Source organism: Sceloporus undulatus, chromosome 3, assembly GCF_019175285.1.
Source record: "Sceloporus undulatus isolate JIND9_A2432 ecotype Alabama chromosome 3, SceUnd_v1.1, whole genome shotgun sequence".
NCBI lineage: Eukaryota > Metazoa > Chordata > Lepidosauria > Squamata > Phrynosomatidae > Sceloporus > Sceloporus undulatus.
This window is the reverse complement of record NC_056524.1, coordinates 25,994,965-26,021,734: the sequence shown is the minus strand read 5'-3', so window position 1 is coordinate 26,021,734 and position 26,770 is coordinate 25,994,965. Positions and strand designations below refer to the sequence as shown.

At 40.7% G+C, this 26,770-nt stretch overlaps 1 protein-coding gene across 1 annotated transcript in view; it reads right to left on the bottom strand.

Moving 5' to 3' along the window:
* DDX10 (DEAD-box helicase 10) overlaps positions 1-26,770 on the bottom strand; it is a 244,807-nt gene that overhangs the window by 162,353 nt on the left and 55,684 nt on the right. Inside the window, 2 exon segments of the mRNA XM_042457038.1 lie at positions 9,550-9,970; positions 16,415-16,503. Coding sequence (XP_042312972.1) covers positions 9,550-9,970; positions 16,415-16,503 — 510 coding nt within the window.

The window sequence follows — 26,770 nt, the reverse complement described above, 5'->3', positions numbered from 1 at the left end:
TTGTTTGTTTATTTTCTCTCTCTCTCTCTCTCTTACACAAGTTTCCACATTTTTTTCTCCTGCAACAGACTAACACAGCTACTCCTGTCCAAAATTTATCATCATCTACCCTAAAGGCACCAGGTCTCATTAGTACTTGGATGGGAGACTGCCAATGAATACCAGATGCTGTAGGCTGTGTTTCAGAGGAAGGACACCTATTATTATTATTATTATTATTATTATTATTATTAAACTTTATTTCTAAAGCGCTGTAATTATACACAGCGCTGTACAAAGTCGGTAAAATTAAAAAGCCTGCCCAAGGCGTACATTCTAAGATAATAACAATTAAAAGGAATAGATAAAATTACCATATAGAAAAGAAAAAACAAATTAAAAACATCATATATAAAACAAATCACATCACATCAAATATTATCAGACAGCCAGATGACAATCACAGATTCCCTGAGAACGCTTCCCTAAACAATATGGTTTTCAGCTCAGCCTTAAAGCTGGTTAGGGAAGTGATGAGCCGTGCATGCAGAGGAAGAAGGTTCCAGGAATGAGGGGCAGCAAGAGAGAAGGGACGGATCCGGGATGGGGCAGAGGAGATCCTGGGTTGAGAGAGGAGACTTTGGCTACCAGAGCGGAGAGTGCGAGTAGGGATGTAGGGAGAGAGAAGATCGGTTAAATAAAGAGGGGCCAGCCCATGTAGGGCTTTAAAGGTGAGTAGCAAAAGTTTGTACCTGATGCGGAAAGGAAAAGGGAGCCAGTGAAGGGAGGACAACAGAGGGGAGACATGATCATAACGGCGAGCGAGTGAAATAATGCGTGCAGCTGAATGCTGAACAGAAATTAATGGGTGGAGATGAGAGAGGGGAAGCCCTGCCAAGAGGAGGTTACAGTAGTCTAGTCGTGAGACCACTAGGGCATGGACCAGTGTCTTTGCGGTAGAAGCTGAGAGATATGGACGGATTTTGGCGATATTATAGAGAAAAAATCTGCAGACTTTGGCTGTAGTCTGGATCTGAGGGATAAATGACAAAAAGGAGTCAAAGATGAAACCAAGACTGCGGCCTTCCTGGACCGGCTGGATAGAGACATTATTGACAGAAATAGAAAAGGAGTAGTGAAGGGTGGGCTTAGGAGGGGAAACAAGAAGCTCAGTCTTGGACATATTGAGCTTCAGACGCCGATGGTACATCCAGTGGGAGACAGCTGTTAAACAGGATGACACTTGCTGCTGTAGCTCTGGCGAAAGATTAGGGGTGGAAAGGTACAGCTGGGTATCATCGGCGTACAGATGGTAGGAGAAACCAAAAGAACTGATAAGTTTGCCAAGGGAGAGTGTGTATAAAGAGAACAGAAGGGGACCCAAAACAGAGCCCTGAGGAACTCCAACAGATAAGGGGACAGAGGACGAGGTCTGACCACCCGAGACCACTGAAAAAGATCGATCTGATAAGTAAGATGTGAACCAATCGAGAACAAGGCCTGAGAAACCAAGGTCAGTATTCCTTGCCTAAGAAAACCCTATGAAATTCATGGAGTTGCCATGTCAAGTAAGCATGTTACCAGTGTGTCTGTGTGTGCAAACACATGCATGTACACATGTGTGCAAATTCACCCCTAGCAACATGTTGCAGGTGAGATGCATCAAAGCTGAAAACTTCAAATGCTCTCCTTGAGAAAGCTGTAAGAAGAACATCTGAAATATTGAATCAAAAAAGGAATTAGTGAAACTGGACATCTATTCCAACAAGAACATCTCTTGAATTATTGCCCTGTATGACCTGAAGTTTAGAAGTCACCTGTTACGGCAGCAGGCGCGAGCTTTGCCTGGGTTTTAAAATAAAAATAAAAATGACTTCCTTATGTTCCTTATTAGATTGTATGCCCAACATTCAAGCCAACAATTTCACGCTTTTCATTCTTCCGTCAAAATACATCATCAACTCCTACTCTCACCTTCTCATCTTTAATAGAATTATAGAAAGTCTGTCAAAGATATATGTCTTCCATTAGACTTTAACTTTTACTTAATTGGTAGGGCCGTCTTCACTGCATTTTCTCTACTTAACATTTCAATTAGTTTTCCTCTTCCTCATTTCCTATGTATTCCTCCCACCTATTGCTTCTGTGTCCTCTATCTCAGCTCCCCCTACCCCCTTTGCATATTTAAAAGGCCACAAGCCTTTGTACTCCTATCATTATTTCTACTTACTAATTTACCTTGCCTTAAAAAAAACCTCCATTGTTATATTTTTAACTGTAGAACTTAATGTGAATAACATTTAGGTCCTCAATAGTGAGGACTAGAAGTAAAATTCACTCTTGATACAGGCACTCAGGCCCAAACTACACATAGTGGCTGAGATTCCATATGGCTTGGTATTCGGTAGTAATTCCATATGCCTAGGCTCAGAAGCAAATGAAAGTTCCTCCCTCCATCCCAGCTGCCACAGCCCTGACCACAGAGGGAAAGATGAGGCAGTATCTGCTAGACATAATTCCCTCCCACACTGCCACTCCTTTTCCCCTACTGTGTCAAGTGGGATATAAATACTCTAAATCAGAGGTAGGCAACCTTTTTGAGCCGGGGGCCGGGTTGCTGTCCCTCAGACAACTGGGGGGCCGAAGCCAAAAAATAAATAATTAAATATTTTTAAATAAATAAACAAATAAACCGGGCCAAATGTAGGACAAAATTTTCAAATGGAACACACTGTTTTTAAAAAATGGAGGAAACGCTAAAAAATTTGCTTTTTAAAAAATGTTAATATAAATGCATGTTTCGGAGGCTTCTATAGACAATTGCCCCCCTTGCCTGCCTCCTCCTGATAGGCCAAAGGCCCCACGCCCTCACACGAGAGGCCAAAGGCTCCGGCGGCAATCGGCGGCAGGATTGGGCTGGGGCCGGTCCCAAGGCCTTGCTGGGCCGCATCCGGCCCGCGGGCCGCAGGTTGCCTACCCCTGCTCTAAATAAACAAACAAATAGTTGGCCATTCACCACCCCATGGGCTTATCTCTGGAAGACTCAGTGGATAACATAGCCAGATGCTTCTCTGATTCCTTTTCCATGCTCTCCATCAGGAATAAAATGGTCATGGGGTGGGGTGCAGTGGTCGGGAAGATGGGGCTTTGTAGAAGGAGGAAAGGTATACCAACCCCCAGAACAACTAAAAAAGACAGACATGAGAATGACTTACACCTGCATGTGGCACTAACAGGATTCCAGCCACCATTGCCTGTTTGGTGTCCCTATACCCAAAGTTAATCAAGAGGAAAACTAATGCTGGTTCAACCTGACAGTGAGCAGATCATGCAACCACCAGACCCTTCCAAAAGGATGAAAGTCAGTGGTGAGGTATGTAAATACATCAGTTGAAATAATCAGCTAAAGGTAAACCTCACATGTTTTTAATATATATGTTATTTAAACCTTTTCTAACACTTTCCAAAATAATTCTGGAATCTATGCAAGACTGAATTCTATTAAAAGCTTTAATCCATTCCACTGAGTTACAGCTTGGTTTTGAAGACCCTGTGGCAAGTTATTATAATAGTTGTATGATCCTTCCTGAGTTGAGGTAAAAGTTTATCAAGTAAGGCTGCTGGGCATTTTTCCTTCTTGGCAATGGGTCTTGTACAAGGTCTGTCAATCTCTTATTAAATCAGTATAATAGTGTCTGAGAAAAGTAGTGGCCACAAATCATCCTTAACTGTTGTCATACAATACTGCAACATGAAACAGATGATGCTCCATCAACACCATCAAAAATGAAATCATGGGGAATAAACAATTATCTTCATTTGATTACTCAGAGGAGTCAATCCTCCAATAATTACTTTCCTTAATATGTGGCCCTCTAAGATTCAAGACAGTGTTTGTACGAGCCTGCAAGTTGTCTGTCGATATATAACCATGAATTTCATAGAGTTTTTGTAGGCAAGGAATATTCACAGTGGTTTTGCCACTCTTTCCTTTGAAATATAATTTACTGTACCTAGTATTCATTAGCGGTACCCAACCCAAGTACCAGAGCTGACCCTGCTTAGCTTCAAAGATCTGATGGGATCTGGTGTATTTACAGTATTTAGGCAGTCAAGATAGAGTATCTGCTAACAAACAGTTAAATAAATAAAACTTTTATTTATACCCCACTTTCCTGCTACAGGAGCAATCAAAGCAGCTTACATGATTAAAGAGCAGTCAACATACACTACATACAGTCTGTACAATACTATATCTAACCCCCTCCCTTAAAAAAGGATTAAACACATTACAGCACGCCTGCTCCATATGCAGGCGCATCATATGCGGCTTCCACTTTACGCGGACGTCACGCTGCAATACATGGAATGGAGTGCGTGCCCGTGGGGCATGTGCGGCCCACTGCCACAAGCACAAGCCCCATTCTATTGAATGGGGCTTGAGTTTACGCTGTATTTGCCTTATGTGGGGAGGGGGGCAGAATGGATCCCCTCGTAAGGCAAGGCTGCACTGTACAATTTAAAATCAATTATTAAAATACTGATAATAACAACAATCTACTGGGAAATAGTAGAATGATACTTAAGGTGGGGAGAAATCATTAACCGGTTGTTCTATTTGGGGAAGGCCTACCCGAAGAGATCCGTCTTATAAAGCTGTCTAGACTGGAAATGTTATATATATTTTTGGATACAAATTACAGTTGGCCCTCCCTATTCACGGATCCTTTATCCACAGATTTTAACCATCCACGGTTTGAAAATGTTCATAAAAATATAAATTCCAAAAAGCAAACCTTGTTTTTGTCATTTTAAATAAGAGACAGCATTTTACTATGCCACTGTATTTAATGGGATGTGAGCATCCACAGGGGATCCTGGAACCAAACCCCAGCAGTCACCAAGGGTCCACTGTATTTCATGGGACTTGAGAACCACAGAATTTGGTATCCATAGGGGTCTAGAACCAAACCCCAACCAATTTCAAGGGCCCACTTCCAAGGGCTAATGCAGCTCCCTAATCCTCCACAGTTGTCCAGCCTACTCTAGTTAGAGTTTCTACTCTAAAACCAGATAGCATATTAGCTGCAATGAAAACTGGGTATTCTTGTAAAGGCTTTTATAAGAAGGAACAAGCAAGTCCACTAAGAATATTTAAATAATAACATGCAGGTTTTCCAACCAAGCTGTTGAAAAATCAACAACTGCAGCTGAATCAACCCATTTTCAGTCTCAAACAAATGATAATCTGAGTGTATAATCTGGGACACTACATCACTTTGTATTACCACAGACACTGTGGACTGTGAATCACCGCATGCACTTATCAAATGTAGTGGAGCCTACAGACATGTGCGTAGCAACCCAAAGTGTTGGCCACTGACTTACTATAAAATTTAGGACAAGTAGCTGAAAATTCTTGTTGCAACACACATTGTCAGAAAATCTCAAGAATGAAGACGTGTTCTAGAGTGGTTCTATTGCCTAAGGCCTCAGGTTCTTCCCAGCTCATTCACAGACACTCAATATCTCCATCCCAAATGCAAAGATATATTCTTAGTCCACATTTTGTTCCCCTCCCATAGGGAAAAAAATAACAACCAGGGACAAAGGATATAACAAGGAGGAGGAAATGGGTAGACAGAAATTCAAAAAAATGTGAAAGCCTGGCTGAGGCTCTGCTAATAAAATAGTTCATTTTATCTGAACTGTCTCTCTCCATATGCATTCTAACCTTAGCTGTCAGCTTACATAAAATCGACATCCAATAACACAGAGAAGTACTTCTCAGAAAGTCACATACCTTTTATAAACTCCAATTTGTGATGGACTTGGACAGTACAGTATAAGTAATCACATTCCCCTTATTATATGAAAATGAAGTCAGTGAAGCACTGTGATTTAGCTGGATAGTCCTTGAGACATACCCACATAGAAGAGAAGCCTTTTCAAATATAGAACTGATATAAGCAATTCCTAGGAACATTATTTCCTAGATTTTCAAGGGGGAAAAAGATCTGTCTGTGGACACTGAATGTACATAATTATTACTGTAAAGACAAGTGATCAGCTGCATAGAGTTGGAAAGATTAGGCCCTAAACCCACTTGCCAGCCAGTCTCATGTGTTGAATGGGAAGTCAGCACTTACATAAATCTAACAGATTTAATGGTCCTACCATAGTGGGGGCTACCAACTGGAATTAAGTCTAAAGATTCCAGCCTGAAGCTGGAGAGGAAAAGGTATTCTTGAAATATCATTGTGCTTCAGAAACAGAGTAATCTTCTCCAGAGATAAGCATTATATAAAGATTCCAACACTTCTTCAAATCAAGGAAGAGGCATTACTCTGCGGTAATGACAAGCATCAAAGCCTATCAAAATCTGCGCCCATTCAGAAGACATCTTGCACAACAAAACAAGCCTTATACATTTCTAAACTAAATGTTATTGACTCTTTGACCAAAACCTGAGGCACTGCCCATTTGTGCTGCCTACTGCCACTAAAAATTCTATTCCTGCTGTATCTAAAAAGTTATCACATAAAGGTAAAGGTATTCCCCATTGACAAGGTTGTTAAGTCATGCTCGACCATAGAGGGCGGTGCTCATTTCTGCTACTAAACCAAAGAGCCAGAGTTGTCAGAGACTACTCTGTGATCATGTGGCCAGCATGACTGCACAGAATGCTGTTTACCTTCCCACTGAAGTGGTACCCATTTATCTACTTGCATTTGAATGCTTTTGAAGTGCTAGGTTGGCAGAAACTGGGACTAGTGATGAGAGCTCATCCCATCATGTGGCACCTGGGCCTCAAGACACCTGTTTTTCCACCTGTCTTAAGTCAGCAGATCCTTTTCTCAGCAAGCTTTTAAAACATTGGCCAGTATACTGTTAATTTCAAGTCCAACTCCCACAGATTATTTTTAAAGATATCACACATTAAAAATCCAGAAAATTAATTAGACAACTTGTTCCCTACATGACAACTTATTAACTGATTTGTCAACATTGGAAAGATACATGCTGATGGAACTGATCTCTGTTGTTTTTATAGCTAAAAACAGAAGTGTTAGATATAACTAGTGCTGGCCATACAGTGGAATATTCTTCTAAAAGAAATGCCAAGACTTTTCCTTCAACCAATGCAATCTCATTTTGCAGGGAATGTCTTTCCCACAAACAAGATATTTTTTTAATAATCCAAAGTGAAGAAAGCTAATAATTGATTTTCTTTCTATCAGCTTTCTTCTCCATCCATCTCCCACACTGACACATAATGATGGGAAATACAATGGCATGGACAATCCTAACTTGAGTGTTCAGTTCTGCTATCTTTGCATTTCAGGATCTTGTCTAGTTCTTTCATAGCTGCCCATTCTAGTCTTAGGGCCCGAACAGACAAGCCAAAACAAAGCTGCTTCGGGTCACTTTGGAGGTATGCTGTTTAAAAGATACACGCATCTTAAGAGGCCAGAAGCTGCACCAAAGCTGTGCTCCAGTCCTTAGGACTTAGGCACAACTTCTGGCATCTTAAGATGTGTGCATCATTTAAACAGAACACCTCCAAAGTGACCCAAAGCAGCTTTATTTTGGGCTTTCTGTTTGGGCCCTTGGTCTTCTTCTGAATTCTTAACTACACCCTCCATTCTGATTGATTGCTTCAGGTTAAGTCAAATGAGTCAAAGTGGTATGAAAGCTCTCCTCCCAACACAGAAACCCTAAAATAAATCAGGCCACACAATATAGACCCTGAGCAAACAAAATGCAATAGTCTATCAATTTCAATGTCTGCAGATCTTCAGATAAATGGCCAATTGTAAATTAATACACCCAAGTGCAAGACTTTGGGAATAGGAAATGTTTTCTCCAAGCACTAGCTCTTGGATCTCAGGAACAATCACAGACAGAAAATGGAAATTGGGCAGTGGAGATTACACACTCAACCGTAACAATGAGAATACCAAGATTCTCAATTTTTATTGAGGGGAGCAAGTTACTATCCCAGGAATTAGTACACCATTTGCAATCTGCCCTCCACCCAGCCTACTGTAAGCTGCACAAACCCCATCAAACAAAACTGGAAGTGACTGTGATAGCAGTGATTTCCTGTTTTGACTGAAACAGAAAAAAAAAAATGTAATGGGATATTCAAGCATAAAGTATACGAATGGCCTTGGGACTCTATAATTTCCACCCCTGTAGAAGGGTAGTCGGACTGGCTTTAAAGTACCGTTCAATACGATAGTCTTTTGCTCCTGTCCATGATTAGCACAAGCAAAATCAATTAAACAATATAAACAAGTAGCCACAAATTGTATTAGTGCGCAGTTTATACTGATAACAACATCCAGCTTTTTCACAGAGAATTTAGAAGGCTTTTTGTTTTATATGCACAGAACATATATCAGAGTGTCCTGTGTACTGTACAGTGGTACCCCAGGTTACGAAATTAATTCGTTCCGCCGCCGCTTTCGTAACCCGAAATACTTCGCAAGCCGAAAAACCCATAGGCGCTAATGGGGAAAAGCCGCGATTTCGTGTGAAACAGAGCCGAAAAGCACCAAAAAATTTTTCGTAACCCGAAAAAACCTTCGTAACCCGGAACAGTTTTTTTAAATGGATTTTTTTCGTAACCCGGAAATTTCGTAAGGCGGCGCATTCGTATCCCGGGGTACCACTGTATTTGAAATGAGGAAAATAAAGCAAGGGGGCAGAGTAGGGATGTCATAATTATGCTGGAATTATAGAGAAAGGTCTTATAAGAACCTGATTATATTTATTTTCCCCTCCACACACAAGCTTCCTCCAGTTCAATTCACATCACCATTTGGGTATCTACAAACACAACAGTCACACAAACACAGGTGTGGTACATACTGCCATAAAGCGGTGTACCAGCACCGATTCTAGGGCTAGGGACCACGTGGCAACCGCACAGTCCCTAACCCTAGAATGTATGGGCCGCATAACAATGTCAGCGCCCTGTATACATGGGCGCCACCATTGTTACATAAGTGCCACACAGCATCCGAACATTGCTGCACGGCACTTACTTAACAAGTGTTACGCTGTCCCTGAGGCAAAAAAAGGCCGCTGGCAGGCCACCCATTTCAAGCAGTCTGTCCCAGGCCAGTTATTCATACAGCACTGTCTACTAGAGCTTAGAAGAGTTAATTTTTGCATTACAACCCCCAGAATTCCCTAGATTGGAGTTGCAATCCAAAAAAGTAACTTTTCCAACCTCTGGATTCCAGCCAAAAGAAGATTGTCAATGGCTGGCATGACCAATAAAATAACTAATTTCTCACATCTTTCCTAGTGTGGCAGGGCTGCCCCAGAAAGACACAGCCCTCATCACTTCCCACAGTAAATTAGAAAAGGGCCTTGTGTTCCTGAAACACATGGATGCTGCAATAGCTTCCTCTCTCAGCATTTCTCAAGTGAGAACACCTGTTCATATCCCCAGGGCTTTGCCTTCTATCAGTTCTGAAATATAAATTATACCTATCAAAAAAAAAAAAAAAACCAGACAATTAACAAAACTCTTGAACGCTTTTTAAAAAAACTTACCAATACTGCAGTGTCTGCTTCCGTGCCAAAGATGTTCCACCGTTTTACAGTCAGTACATCAACGTCGTTAGTATCACCATCCTCACCATCATCCTCTTCAAAGAATTGCAAGCATTCAGCTTTTGAACCCTTGACCATTACAGGCTCTTCTTCTGTCTCAGACTGACCTGACAATGTGTCATCCTCGGTTCCACTTTTTCTGCCAGAGAGCTCTTTTATCTCCTCTCCTCTCGACACGGCTGTTTCACTGAAGAGTGCCCTGCACTTCTCTATATCTTCATTGCTTACAGAAAAATGTGCAACTTCTTCTAGTTGCTCTGCCCTCTGCAAAGGGCCTTCTTTCTCAGGCTCATTCTCAAGCATTTTCTTCTGGACTTTTTGGAGAAACCTTACACGAGGGGCCACCGCAAGACCTAAGGAGCTAAAAATCAGGGAAGCATATAAGAACAGACATTCTGTTTTAAATGCTACCCATCAGACTGCATAAAAATCAGTCTGTCTTTTTATTTTGTAAGGAGACAATGAGAGGACCTTCTTCATTGCCCTGGCCTTTTTGGAAGCTCCTGCTGCTCTTGACTATATGGTGGTGTTGTGTGCCTATCATGGGGTTTTTGTAGCAAGTTTCTTCAGAGGGGGGTTGCCATTGCCATCCACTGAGGCTGAGTGTGACTTACCCAGGTCATCCAGTGGGTTTCATGGCCAAGAGGGAATTCAAACCCTTTTCTCCAGGTATCATAGTGCAATGCTCAAACCACTACATCATGTTTACTCTGGCTATATTTTTCTACTAGCTGTATTTTGGACTAAACAAGCACTTAAGAAACAGCAGTTTAGTCTCTAGATTATCAGAGCTCAGATAACTTCTCTCTCCACCTAGAATGGGCTGCAGTTGGCATACAATTGATACTGAAAGTAGAGACATTTCCTATAAACTAACATGAAGCAATGCTTTATAATCCACAAAATGTATAATCCTGCACAGATGGGGTACACTGCCATAAAGCATCAGATAGATTTTTTAAAATTCCGGCAGTATGTATGGTTTCCAAAATGTACTGCCATACATTCATTTCTTCTTTTTTAAATCATAAAGCCAAACTGAAACTTCATTTGAGCTTTTTTGCATTCTTGACAACTTATAATTCAATAGTCATGGAGCACAGCTTCCCATTTCTTTCTGGTGACAGAATCATGTAAATAGTCATGAACTATACCAGCTTTCTAAAAGTGTGTGTGTCATTTGGTAAGGAGGAGATGGAAAATAACAAGGACGCTCAATTCAAATAAAAAAGGGAGAGCAGTTCAAAATTAGGTTTCTAAGAAAGGAATCCTGAAACATTTCATCAGACACTAAACTGCTGGAGAACTATGACTCAGTTCTCAGACTGATTAGTGTAGCTGTCTGCATTTCCTTGAAAAAGATACAGAGAGCACATACATTAACGAAGCATAAGGGCGTATTCTTGTTAATCCATGTAGGAATGGTACGCTTCAGCCACCATATGAAATGAAAAAGCGAGTACAGTATAATGCATGGGTTTCACTTGCTAGGTTGTGGTTTACCAAACTAGAAGTACAGTCGGCGCTTCACGTTTGAGGTTTGTCTTTTGCAAATTTCATTATTCAAGGATGTGACTAATATGTTTTCTCTAGGAATTTCTTGGTTCTGCAGTGTGACTCTGCCGGCAGTAAACCATAGATTTTTGCACAGCAGGATCTAGAGATTCCTAGAGAAAACACTTCTCGAGGCATTTATAGTCCTCCAGAACGATTCTATGGTCAACATCCGGTGGATATTGACAACAAAGGCTGCATTCGTACTACAGAAATAATTCAATTTGACACCATTTTAACTGCCATAGCTCACTGCTATACATTCTTGTAACTGTAGTTTGTTGTGGCATCAGAGGTCTCTGACAGGGAAGACTAAATGTCTCACAAAACTACACTTCCAAGAATTCCAGAGTTTTGAGCCAAGACAGCTAAAGCAGAGTCAAATTGGATTATTTATGCAATGTGAATGGAGCCAGAGTTGCACTGGAGAACCTAGAGATTCCTACAGAGGTGTTCGCTAAAATTTTAAAAATTGTGTTTTTTTTTTCTTTGTGGTTTTCCACTTTCATAGAGTTCTTGCACCACTAAATCCAGGGAATGTGTAGGGATCACTGTAAAGCATATGAATCAGGCCAAAGGGCCAAATCCACCCATCTCAATATTCACCCTGCTGTTTGTGTGTTATTACATTTTCTTTATTTTTTACATATACAGTGGTCCCTTCCCTTACGCGGAGGATCCAATCCCCCCCCCCCCGCATAAGGGAAATTCCATGTATGCTCAAGCCCCATTAAAGACAATGGGGCTCACATATGCCATTACTCTTTCCAGCGCATGGCACCACTTCTTCTGACACAATTTCCAGCATATGCTGGAAACTGTGTGCAGCGTGCACATATGTTGCAAGCGCACGGTACATCCCTCTTGCCCTCCATGAAATTCACAGAGCACACAGAACTCTTCTCTTTCTCACTTTATCTTCACAACAACTCCATAACATTTACATGAAACCGTTGGGAGAGATCATCTGGAGACATGGGGTGCGGTGTTATCAGTACGCTGATGACATCCAAATCTATTTCCAGAGAAAATGGAGGTACTTGCAATAGGTTCCCCAAGTCCAGGGACGGAGTTTTGTCAACCAGTCCTGGAAGGGGTCACACTTCCCCTAAAGGACGAAGTTCACAGTTTGGGGGTTCTTCTGGATCCATCTCTATAGTTATCATCTCAAGTAGATGCAATGGCCAGAAGTGCCTGGTACCAACTTCGGTTGATACACCAACTGCTTCCCTACCTGGACCGAAAGGACCTTGAAGCAGGGTACTTGCACTGGTAATCAATCATCTTGACTTCTGTACCACGCTCTACATGGAGCTACCTTTGTATCAAGTTCAGAAACTTCAATTGGTGCAAAATGCGGCAGCCAGATTGGTCACTGGAACACCTGGGCATGACCACGTAACACCAGTTCTAAAATCTCTTTTTAAAATCGATTAGTTTCCGGGCACAGTACAAAGTGTTGGTTATTACTTTTAAAGCCCTACATGGCTTGGGTCCGAATTACTTGAAGGAACGCCTCTCCCTACACAATCCACCCTGCATTCTCAGAACAACTGGGAAGAATCTATTGGACCACCCAAAGACCAGACTAACATCTACTTCCCACAGGGCATTTACTGCTATAGCTGCCAAATTGTTGAATGGCTTGCTGGAGGAGATCCATCTTATTACCACTTTAGATGCCTTCAAGAAGGCACTCAAGATGGATCTCTTCCAGCGAGCCTATCCCCCAGATCTGCTATAACAGCTTTAAGATGGCACTTCATTCAGAGCATGTATGGGAAATTAGATGCTGATATTGTACCTGTATAGGTTTTTTTGATGTGTTCTTAAGATTTTATATCATGAGAATGTATTTTAACTAATTGTAAATTTAAAATTGTGCTGTACTCCTGCCTCGATCCGCAGGGAGAGGCGGGATATATATAAACAAAAATTATTATTATTATTATTATTATTAGTAGTAGTAGTAGTAGTACATGGTTTAGGCTAGGAGTGTGTGACTGGTCCCCTATGGGATTTAATAGATAAGAGGAGACTTGAACCAGGATTTCCTAAATCCCAGTCCAATATTCTAACTGCTAGCCACAGTAATGCTTACAACCATAGATTTGCATATTTCTCATCCTAGTCATATGTTTTCCATAGAAGAGAGAGATTAATTGGCCCTAAGTTCTTTTTCTAAAATGTGATTTTGTGTTTTTCTTCATCTTTACCCACTCTGTGATAGTCTACACCTGGTCTAGTTTTGGCTGCAAGAACAGAGCTTCTCTATCTTCTTTTTCAAATTATGTAGTCAATCTGATTTTTTTTTATTGATTTTTTTTACTGACCATTTGGTGATGATCATGTGTATAATCTCCTCTCTGGTTATATAAAAAAAGGTATTTGCAATGAATAGCTTGTTGCAGCTTTACTGAAAAGGAATTGTTTCTTTCATACTGTGTTGTACTGAAAATGCTTTCTAATGTAGTAATTTTTCCCTCTTGACAGTTCAGAGTCTCCTTAACCCCTCTGCCTCAATATGCTTGTCAAATGTGCTTTCAACAAAAAAGGGGTGCTAAAGTAATTACAATCCTCCTAACCTTCATGCTCTGCCTCACTGCAGATCTATTAATAGTAATATAAAGATTCACATTAACATGCTGGCATGAAACTAGTGGGCTTAATTTGGATGAAGATTTTGCTAATACCCACTGCATGCTTATCTGTGAGTAAGTAGGTCTGATAAAGGCTTTGAAAAAGGCCTTCAGGGTTAAAAGTAATAGGTACACAAAGTCCAGGGAAGGAGATTTGTCAACCAGTCCTGGACAAGGTCGCTCTTCCCGTAAAGGACGAAGTTCACAGCTTGGAAGTACCCCTGGACCCATCCCTACAGTTGTCATCTCAAGTAGATGTGACAGCCAGGAGTGCTTGGTAGCAACTTCAGCTGATACACCAGCTGCATCCCTACCTGGACCAAAAAGACCTTGAAGCAGTGGTACATGCTCTGGTAATCTCTTGTCTTAATTTCTGTAATACACTTTATATGGGGCTACCCTTATACCAAGTTCAGCAGCTTCAATTGGTCCAAACGTGGCAGTCAGACTGGTCACCGGTTCTTCCAGGTTTGACCACATAACACCTGTGTTAAAATGTCTTCATTGGCTGCTGATTTGCTTCCAGGCGCAATATATGGGGTTGGTTATTACTTTTAGAGCCCTACATGGCTTGGGACCGAGTTACTTATGGGAACACCTCTCTCTACATAATCCACCCCACACTCTCAGAACAACTGGGAAGAACCTGTTAGAGCATCAGTCAACCAGACTTGTATCGACTTCCCAAAGAACTTTTACTGTAGCTGCTCCAAAACTGTGGAATAGTCTTCCGGAGGAGATCTGTCTTATTACCTCCTTGGGGGCATTTAAGAAGGAACTTAAGACGGATCTCTTCCAGTGAGCTTGCCCACCTGATCTTGTCTAAGAAACATCACTCCACTCCTTAATAATTGTATAATTTTATTGCCACTGTCACCTAATAATGTGTTAGTTTTTAACTGAAATTATCACTGTTACTGTATTTTATTGATGTGTTTGTATGTAATATTTATATTGGAATCCCATCTCAATCCATCTGGGAGAGGCTGGAAAATATTATTATTATTATTATTATTATTATTATTATTATTATTATTATTATTATTATTATTATTATTTTAAAGATGAGGTTACTAAATAAGTTGGATTTGTTTTGTTCTGAAAAGTGTGGGCTGCGTGTAATTACAGTGAAAGAGACACAGGTTTTGGTTTAGCTAGGGTCCCCAAAATGGAAGAGGCATTCCTTGTTTCCCCAAGGACTGGTCAAGAAACCCCAAAATGGCTACAATCATATTAAACTAAACAACGATTGCCTATATAGTAGCAAACCTCATCTAGAATTATTGTTTTCAAACTGCAGGTGAGGTATGGGTTCTGAGAGTGAGGTAATAATGGCTCCCTTAAGGCTGCCAGATAACAAGATCACAGCAGCACAGCAGCAGCAACAAAAATGATTAGTGTTTTAGATATTTTCACCCTAATTAGACAAACAGTAGAGCTAGTTCTACCAGAATCTATAATAACATAGATCATGGGTGGGCAAAGTGCAGCACATGGCCCATATGCGCCCCTCAGGCCGTTTTTGTGGTACCTAGAGACCTCCAGGGATCAAATATACCCCCCCCCCCAGTAGCTTCTAAGGGGCATGAATGCTTCGTAATTCCCACCTCCGGGGCATTTTAGGCTCAGGGGAAGACTTTTTTAAAACCTGTAAGGATTTTTTTTTTTTAAAAAAAAACGAAAGTGACTTGAAGACCTAACTGGAGGAAAGGCAGGATATAGGTATAGACAGAAATATGAGTAGGTGACAGCATCACCTCAGCCTCAAAATACACATCTCACCTGCAACTTGGAGAAAATACAGCTCAGTATATAAAAATTATTACTTCAACTACCCTTGCTTGCAGTTATTCAGAGAGAATAAACAAAACGAGCAATGAACCATTTGTAGAATTATGATGAGCACATGCAAGGAATCAGTGAAATTTTCTTTATGAATCCAGGGAAGAGCTTTCTCTAGGACTGCAAATTCTTTTGGCCACTCAAGACCACCTTGCTCTTGATGCACATAATCTAAACAATTCCCTACTCCTTTCTGTGTATAGTATTTACAATGACACTCACAAATTCCGCTAGATTATATGACTGACAGATTATACGTCTGGTGCCTATGTATTCAGTAAAATGTTTATACTTCAGCAGAATGTAATGGATGTCCTGACACTACAAATACATGGTAATGTTTACATCAACCAGTAAGCTAAGATTGCCCAAAGCTGTCACTTTCTATATCAAGCTTATATCTATATCCTTCAGAAAAGGCAAATAGATCTCACAGGTATAAATGATTGGACAAGTAGGGTTTTTTGTCCACTGCTCTATATTTCTTCCAAGGGGACCCTAGACACATCAGTGAAGAAGCACACCATAGTTATGTGTTGATCTACTAATGTTGTCTATGGTTCAACACATTTAATAAAGAGATGCACATACATGTAGGACATGCCTTTGCATAATCTTCAGATTTTTAAAAAAATGTTTGCATTTCTAACATGAAACACTGAGTAACAATTGGTTTGTGCGGTTCAAAAGTAGTAACAGAAATATATATACGTATCTCCAGATTTTTAGCACTTTTAGATGTTCTAATTATCAGAGCTACCAGCACTTACAGGGCAAATTCAGCTGTGGGTAACTTGAATACATCAAACACTTCTTTGTTCTTCATTAAGTAGACAGATCGTAGATAGGATACAAAACACTAGGGAAAAAGGAGAATAGAAATTTGTTAGAACAATAGAAAGAAGAGCCATACTCTTATATCTAAAAAGAAATCATTCAATGTTTTGATGTAGAAGAACTAAAACAACTGCATTACATTTCAACAAAACCTAATTACTCTTAAAAGTATATCAGTTCATTAAATTTGTTGCTATTATGAGTTCCAAAGTCAAGAGGGTGATTTCTTTTCACTTTTGCTTTTTCACTGTCTTAAGTGTCTGAGTAAGTTTTTCAACTGTTTCTAAAGTTATAGCTGCATATTTAAACAAGAAATTTTATTATTGGAACATTAGCAAAACAAATGGTTCCTAAACTATCAATATAAAATTAGGTAGCAAGTAACAGGGTCTCCTGGACTTGAAAAGCAACTGAAGAGTTTAGAGGCAAAGATCTAGGCAAGAGTGCTATCAGATTCTAAGGAATTCAATTCTCAGATTCCATCATACCTGCAGAAGATGTAAAGGATACAAAACAGCACTCTCTGAAAAAATTACAGGCACTAGATAGCCAGTGAATTACTCATTCTTTGCATAAATAAGTGCTAGGACAAACTTTCAAACATTCTAAAGACCATCTCAAATCGGGGGCAGAGGTAATAATGAAGGGAGAAGAGTTAAAATTGCCTACTCTCTTTTCATGAGAAGGAGAGAAATTCAGAGGTGGAGGACACAAAATTTAGTAATGTTCCTCTGTACTGTCACTTTGGGCAAATCTAAAGATAGTGTTATTTCAGAGTACATCAGAATTTGGAAAGGTTACCAAAGCAACCCAAATGGAGATATGCTCCAAAAAGTAATTTTTCCAAGCTCTGAAGCAGGAGCAGTGAAATTAATGGCACTTAAGTTAATTCTAACTAGCAAATTCCATTCAATTCAATATGTACACTCTAAACTGGATTAACGTTGTATGCCCTAGAAATGAAGCATCATTCTAAAAAGGGTTTTGGAAGAAAGAGGCAGCCCTGACTAACTCAAAAATAAACTAAATTATTATTATTATTATTACAGTGCTTCCTCGGGTTACGAAATTAATTCGTTCCGCGGCCGCTTTCGTAACCCGAAAAGCCTTCGTAAGCCGAAATGCCATAGGCGCTAATGGGGAAAAGCCGCGATTCCGTGTGAAATAGCGCCGAAAAGCACCAAAAATTTTTTCGTAACCCGAAAAAACATTCGTAACCCGGAACAATTATTTCCTATGGGATTTTTTCGTATCCCGGAAATTTCGTAACCTGGGTATTTCGTATCCCGAGGTACCACTGTATTATTATTATTATTATTATTATTAATAGGATTTATTTATATGCCGCCCAATCACTGGGAATCCGGGCGGCTTAAAACAGAGGGGATAATAGACGGTTCCCTGCCCTTCTATTCCTATATATGGAACCAAGATTGATAAGGGACAAGATTCTCTGCAGATCCAATATAAACAGTTAATTTAAGAGCCATAGCCTTCTGTTTTTGTCTGGTCAGCAGAGCTACTGCTGTCTGCTACAGTTCAGACTCCACTTTATGGTACAGACACTTAGTACAGACACCTCCATGTCAGTATTCAAATATGGCTGCCCACAGGCTTTGTTGGATCATGACAGTCTGTGGAAATACAGTCCTTCTGTATGTAGTTTGATCAGACAATGATATGCAGCAGTCCAGACATAAAAAATAGTTTTTTTATTCAAAGTGGAAAAAACAAGAAACAAAACAAACAGAAAGGGATTTAATTCCTTTTATGAAGTAAAGCACTACAAACCAAAGAATCTGTCTGGTACTAAGATCACTACCCAAGTCCAGTTGTGTTACTGGTTGCAATCCTGCCTGCTCATAATTTAAAACAAAAACAAAACCTGAATCGATGGAATTTGGTCCCACGAACACACTATTGTCTGTTATGTATTTCTGATACATCATTTTCAATGCTTCTGCTTATTTTATCTTGCCATGTACTTTTTTACACCCAGTGGTCTTATGACATGTTTCTCCCTTTGCCTTTCACAACAACTTTTCCCCCTCTATTATTTCTTAAAATTGAAGCTATTTGTTCCATCTTTGAAAATCCATTTTAAACTACTAATAGAACTTGTCATACAGGATACTTTTGCCCTTAAAACTCATTGTTAGAAGCAACAACAAAAACAAAAAAATATAGTAACAGATTTTGCTTGTAGTTTCATGTTCTCCAGCCTGCAATAAAACACTGGAAAATCACTTCTATAAAACTGAATAACCTGCTGCTACCAGCATGCCCTTTCGTTTGGCTGGTAGCTCAAGTGTATAATTCATTAAATCATACTGTTTCATGTTTCCACAGTACTATTCGGTAATTTTTGTTTGGGAAAGAGAAGGAAAAATAGTTTTACGGATATATTTACTGGTTCGTGTAAGGAATTCTTATTTAGTCTTCTGTTTTTCACAAGGCATTACTGAACATCTATTATCATCCATTGTGTTTTGTAATCTTTGAAAATATCTACCAGAAACCCCATTGGCTTATTTATAGTAACTCACTACTCTTTATGGAGACACACACAAAGACATATCTTGATCAAAAATCAGGCAGCAAATGGGCATTCTGCTTTTATTTTGCACCTCTGTTGGTCTAGTTAAATTTTACAGTTTTGATTTTATATAACCCATCAATGTCAGCTGCTTGCTCTTACAGTTTGTTAGAGCACAGGCATGTGATGGCAAGTGTACTACCCCAAAACTAATTCACTGGTAGCACAAACTTTTTACTGAGCATGGCAAGTATCTCTATCAGCTACATTTTAAAAACCACATTAACTGTTGATGCAGCAACAGTACCTCTACATAAAAGAAACCACTGATATTTTCCAGTTTCCTGACACATAAAAGGAATGTCATTAACAATCCCACTGCCAGATGGTTGCCAAAACTGAGGCCAAAGCTGAATGATTTACAGTAAGCTGAGACTAACAAATGCTTCTGTAGCATGAACTGAGGCAGACTCGTAAGTAAACTTGCGAAACTAACCTGTCTACAAATTTCATTTACTAGCCTTCAAAGTAAATATATATAAACAAGTTGACTGGTACCACCTGGTGTTAAACATCCTATCATCAACAACAGAGCAGAAGGTCAGCTAACTAAAGGTTTATTGAAAATCCTTACATACAGATAACTCAAATCTCCCGCAGCTTGCTCAATTAGTGGACTATAATTTCCATTACTTCCAGCCAAGGTGGGCAAAGTTTGTGCTGGATTGTGTATTTTGGGAATTGCTGTCTAACATATTTGGTATCTAATGGCACAAAGGGGATGGCTGCAATAGAGGATGTGGAAAAAAGGCTGTTTCAGAGAGTCCAACTGCCTCAGTGTCTTTGGAGAGATGGATATTTCAGATGGATAAAAGACTAATCACAGATGGCACAAACTAAATTCTTGAAAATATCACAAAAACCATTTCCACAATCAGCACAAAGATTCAGTGTGGAGGGACCAGTTTTAAACTGAAGAGGGCTGAGCATTCATATATCCTCTATCATCCTACTGTTTTTTTCCTGCTGGTTGCCGAGGAAGAGACTTTACATCCGCAGCTAAACATAAAGAATGAAGAAGGAGGGAACGAGTGATTTATGTCTTTTCTGCCAGCCTTTTCTCTCACTGGAATATAATCTCTGGTTGTTCATGTCAATCAGATGAGTGGTTAAATACAAACCTGTTGTAAGTACTGAGAAACCAAAAAGTATGTTCTTATTCAATTCATATATTTCACTCGTAAAAATACTGAAGTGTCCCTGTAGTCTTGACTGTTTTTCAGAAGGGACTATACCTCAGTGATAAAGCCTATGCTTGTTCATAAAGTTGTCTTATTCAATCTGTAAGGGTTATGGTTGACAAAAACTAGAAAACATCTCAGCCTAAGCATGTGAATTCCATTTGCTAGGCAGGCATATATGTAAACTCCACAAAAGATAGCTTACAGTTGAGGTAGACAATCCATGGCAGAGGAATTTTTTTACCTCTACAGAAGTTGGATCTCCACATGGTTGGCCAAAAGTCAACTCTAAAGGTGGCTGTAGGTCTACTTTCAGTTTTCATTTTATGAATTCTGTTGCTGGTGGGGTTTTTTTGGGGGGGATCATTCATTGGGGAGTGCAAATATCACTCCAAGGCCTGAATAAGTGGGGCCCCTGGTGCTCACTTGGGTTATTTCCCAGGTTGGCATGGGGTGTTCTCACACCCGTCCCGGCACCAACCCAGGACCCAGGACCACTCCTTACCTTTCCAGTGAGCAATCCATCAGAGAAGGCCCCTAGTTGCCCTGTCTGATGCAGAAACGAGGCACCCCACCAAAAAGGTAAGGAGAGCAGAAAGACTGTCTCAGACAGTTTTGCAGGCAAATTTCTTAGAAACTCTGCATAAAACTAGTGCTATTTACCTGAGGGTCAGAACAGATCTTCCAAATCCATGTCTCCATAGGCAAGATCAGGCCCAATCCTCCCATGGGTGTTTTGGCCTGCGTCATCTAAACTAGGTAATGCAGGGCTGGGGCAGGGCATGCCATTTGGCCTATGAAGAAAAACCCCCAAGTTCCACTTTGTGTGAATCTATTGCCTGAAAAAAAAGGACACTGGGGAATCTAGAGGATTTGGTGGAGAGGGGAAAAGGCAACATGGGGCCACAAAAGAGAATCTGGAGCCACACGGGGCTCATGGGCCACACTTTTTCCACTCCTGATTCAAGTCTGATGTGATTGCAGTTTCAAAATTGTTCAGACAAACTTTCAAAGTCCATTGCCACGACTGAAAATATTGGTATGAAACACGAATCAATTTCAGTTTAGTGGTACTGTGTGTGAATCTGACACTGTCTTTGTTTAAAAACAAGCACAACAATGTGCTTTTAAAAAAGGGTATGCCTGCTATAACCAAAGCTTAAGCAATAAAGCTTGATTGAATCCAAAATTCAATTTGGCTATTCCTTTGTAATGTCTCTAACAGTGCTGCAGGGTTTGATGACAAAATGATGGATATAGGCAACTTTAATATCAAAGGTTCCCACTGACAGATCCAGAAGAGACAATAAATATAGCAATCTACTCATATACAGGAGAAACATTTGAGATGCAGGTAAAAAAGAATTACTCCCATGTGGAGTGTTCCATATGTAATATTGAACCTCTTTCATGCAGATGAAAGAGCAAAAAGGATTGCAGAATCGTTTCCCCTTACTATCCAAATGGAGACAAAAGAATTTTTATTTACAATCAAAGGTATACTTTGGGTTAGGGGAGCAGGCAGTTCTTGGGGCAGATCCAAACTGAAAAATCAATAGCCTTTTAATACATGACACAATACATGAATAGGGCTTGTTGTTTTCAATTGCCATTAAGTTGAATTCTATACCAGCTGGGGGGCGGGCAGCGTGGGAGCATGGCATACACATGGCAGATGCCCCCACACTGGTGTCACACTGTTCACCCAACTGCACGGCAGGTTTAAATGTGCTGCACCAAAAGAGTGTTGAAAAGCTACTGCAGTGGCGGCTAGGGCGCCCTTTCTGCAGTGCGAAAAGGAGCCACTTTTTGCAGCTTCTTTTTGTGCCATGGAAAAGCCAGATTGGGGTCGCGGCATGTTGTTGCTGCAGCCCCAATCTGACGAGGAAAGGAGCGGCATGAAGCCACCCTTTAGGGGCTGTCTGTTGAGCCCCGAAGTTACAGGCTTTCTAAGACATAAGAGTGCAGAAGGAGCCAACATCATAGTCCAGGAACACTATGAAAACCCAAGAAAATGTATGAGCAGACTTGATCATCTAGCCCCTGCTGATACACCATTTTTAGGCTCTTTAACAGATATTTTGAAACTGACCACAAACTTTATTCAACAGAAAGGAAGAACAGATGGGAATTTCACACTGGTTCCATGCAGCAATAAAAAAATGGATCTTAAATATAGCAATAAAAATTGGATTTACTGGGCAGGTTCATCTCTTGATCTGTCAGCTGTGACAAAGCCCTTGTTTGAACTCATTCCATCACTATCCTGAAACTCTCAAGATTATTTCACTGCACTCAATTAAATTTTATCTTTCTTTTTACTGGATGTTTTAAAAAGCCATTGCAAAAAAGCTGTTAGAAAATGGAGAGAAAAAGTTTATTGTAATTTTTTCCCAGTGTAAGCCAAAGTAGTCCATTCTGTTCCCTTCAATCATTGCTTTGTTATGTGCATCTGCAATCCGCGCTGAATCTAATAGAGCTCGCAAAAAATTATCCAAACCACAACTGCAAGCTAATACAAGATGTAGCTAGGAACTCCAGGTTGAAGTATAACCTCAGATAGACTAAACTGTAAAGAATGCATCGGTTAGCTATATTAAATTATAATAAGGCCACAAATACAGGGTTTTATGTCTAGTGAGCAATCTGCTACTTAACAGAAAGATAAAATTATTTTCAAAGGTATTATTATTTTATATATGTAAGTTGTCATGGCCTTAGCTAATACAGTGCACCTGCTCCATACATGGGCGTGCCATATGTGGCTTCCTGCTTATGCAGAAGTCGTGTCGCTATTAAATGAATGGTGCGTGTGCACCGCACCACAAGCACAAGCCTCATTACATTGAATGGGGCTCGAACTTACACAGGATTTGCCTTACGTGGGGGATCTGGAACAGATCCCCTGAGTAAAGCAAGGCTCCACTGTATTTCTGTATCCCAGCTAACATCTTATCATTGTTATTCTACTTTCCAAGATCAGGGAGTAGATAATTTTCCCCCCTGAACCTCTTATTTGTTCTATTGTTATGCCTCAGACAAAATATACAGCATTCAAAATTGTTAGACAAGGACCGGAGAAACTCAGGTTCAAATTCCCACTCAGCCATGAAACTCACTTGAGCAAATCACTACCCCTTTTTGTCCTTAAATAAGACACTTCTGCATGAGAACAGGGCACACAGAAGGTTCCCAGAGGCACTAACTAGCTCTCCGTGAACCTTGTTTCAAAGTAAAAGTAAAGGTAAAGTGATATCCTTTTTTACCATACTGGTGGTACAGCTGCAAGAGCAGAAAGGATCTGGGCACAAAAACATTGTCCATGCTAGACTACAGCTTCATTTATGTCTTCTGTTCAACACATACAGGTTTAAAGGTGGAATCCAGTGGGACTAGGGCAATGGGAGAAAATGTCCTCCTTCCTTACGGTAGATATAACACTGATTTTCTCATTCCCTCACTGAATAAAGGTTAGTGTGTTACCAGGGCATTTGAAACTGGGATAATGTCAAGGTCTTCTAGATTGTGGCTGCTATACATCCTTTTCCAAGGGTTTGGTATGTTTGCTTGTCCCCTTAGCTGTGGTTCTGAAAAAAACTCCGCAAGTGTACTCATTTCAAAACCTAGACATTTTAACTATGGGGCTGCTGTGCTTTAACTGATATTTTATTGCTGCGGTTCTGGGTTGTTGGTTTTTTTAATACCAACTGAATTATCCTATAGTGGCAGTTTTTGTGTGTTTTACTATTTTTGTGTGTGTTTTAAAGTCATATTGTAATGTTGAATTAGTGTATTTGTGTTTTCATATTAGTTCCTTGTTCACTGCCTCAAGAGGATTTGGTCCAGATGGACATACTATAAATATTCTACAAACAAAAACATGGATAAAAGGTTTTATCAGTGGCACATTCATCCTCAGAAGAGGAGTTAATATTTGGAGCCATTCACCTGCCTTTCCAGTTGCATGGAAAGAAGGAGCAGCTCTGTTATCAAAATGGTTGATGGAGTCACTGCAGCTAAGAGGCGCTCAGGACCACAATGAGAATTTTAATTCTATAGTACAGAATTTTTGTTTCTTTAGGAAGATGCCACATTTATCCTTGGTAGAAGCCAGAGAACAACTCCCAGGCTCAAAGAAACAGAATTACTTATTTCAAAAGGCATATTATATCTACAATATATATCAGTGATGGCAAACCTTTTAGAGACTGATACCCAAACTCTGTGACATTCCCGCACCAGGTGTCTCTGGGCTTTCCGGGATTTCCAGGAGAAGACACCAAAGTAAAAAATGGAGGACCTAACCAAATAAATGTTTAAAAAAATAGAAAACCCACTCATATAAATATTAAATACATCCTTCTGAGCCCTGCTCAAAATGGAGGACCTTTTGGATAGCCTCCTGGACAGAAAAGCCACATGTAAATCAAATCAAATAAATAAAACACAAATAAATAAATTCCTGTTGGTTATTCCCAACTAGGGAGGACACATTCAATCAATTGCTGAACAGTGAATGAATATGTAGTATTCCATTAATTCAGTGGCTCTAATCTAGGATGCATCTACACTGTAGAAATAATGCAGTTTGAGACCACTTTAACTGGCATGGCTCCATCCTACAGAATCCTGGGATTGGCAGTTCTGTGAGGCACCAAGCATTCTTTATCAGAGAAGGCTGAAGTAAAACTACAAATCCCAGGACTCCATAGGATGGAACTACAGCACTTGAACGAGGTGTCAAACTCCATTATTTCTACAATTTAGAATAGAAGATGATAAAAAGGAACCAGCATAGTGGTTTGAGCATTGGACGACTTTGGCCACCAGGGTTCTCATGACAGCTTGGTCATGGAAACCGAGTGGGTCACACTCTCTCAGCCTCAGAGGATGGCCATGTCAACCCCCCTCTGAAGAAAACTGATAAGAAAATGCCACAATGGGATAAGAAACCCCTTATGGTTGCAATATGCTAGAAAGGACTTGAAAGTATACGACAACAGCATAGTGCAATAGTTTGAGCGCTGGACTAGGATCCTAGGAGACCAGGGTTTAAATCCCAGCTCTGCCATGGAAACCCACTGGCTGGCCTTGGGTGAGTGTGAGTTTCAGCCTCAAGGGATGGCAAGGCCAAACCTCCTCTAAAGAAAATGACCAAGAAAATCCTACTATAGGGTTGCCACATAGGCTGGAAAGGACTTGAAGGCACACAACTACATAACGACAACAACCCTTTACAGCCCCCCCCCTTGGACTTAGTGGGGCAGAGTCTGCCCCCATACACACACACATATATACCCACCCACACATATACCCACCCACCCACACACACACACACACACACACATAAATATATACTCCCACACACATATACACCCACACAAGTATTTATACATATACAGTCTCTCACAGGCATTTACACACACTCCCACAGACAGATATATTCATATAGATACAAGTTGGAAACGACTTGCAGACACACAACAACAACAACAAGCATTTTAAAAGCACAGAAGGCATACAACAGCAATAACAACAAATATAATACAGGAACTAGTGTGGTTCAGTGGCTTGAGTGTGCGACTCGAGACCAGGGTTCAAATCCCTGCTCATCCATGGAAACTCACTCAGGAAGGGGCATGGCAAACTTTCTCTGAACAAACGCTGACAAGGAACCTCCATGATAGGTTCACTTTAGAGTTGCCATTAAGTCAGAAACTATTTGAAGACACACCACGACGACAACAACAACAATAATCTTTGGCCTGGGATCTGGCCAGGAAAGGGGAGGAGATGGATCCATGCCCCCCAAAACGCTTTCCTAGGCAGATGGGTGCCTAATAAAGACAGGCATCCATCCACCTGGGACAGAGGCTTGGGAGGGGTGGATCCATACCCCCCAAACCCCTTTCCTAGGCGGATGGGTGCCTGCGGAAGACACTGGATAACCTTGAGCAAGTCACACTCTCTCAGCCTCAGGGGAAGGCAATGCCAAAAAATCCCTTATGAACAAATCTTGCCAAGAAAGCCCCATGATAGGTTTGCCTCAAGGTTGCCATAAGTTGGAACTGACTTGGAGGCACACAACAACAACAACAACAACAACAACAACAATCATGGCAGGAGGCTGACACCCCCTCCTCCTACCCCCCTCTCCTTTCTCTTGCTTCCATCCTTTCTCCTCCTCTTCCTTTTACTTCCTCGTTGCTGCTGCTTTCCTCCTCTTCCTCTTCCTTCCTCCTCTTACCCTGGCCTCCGCTTTTGCACCGCTACAGCCTGAAAACCCCACTCTCACTCACTCTCTCATGCAGACGCACACACACAAGCTCAACCCCCGCTTTTATTTACCCTTTCCCTCCGCTTCCCTCCTTGTGCTCCCCTGCGGAGGCATCGCTGCAGAGGAAGAGCCACTGTTGTTTTTGTTGTTCCTCCACCATGGAGGCAGCGAAGCTCTCGGCCAGCTCCTGCAACTCCTCAGGTCAGAGCTGGGCCAGACGGGCAGCGGCTATAGG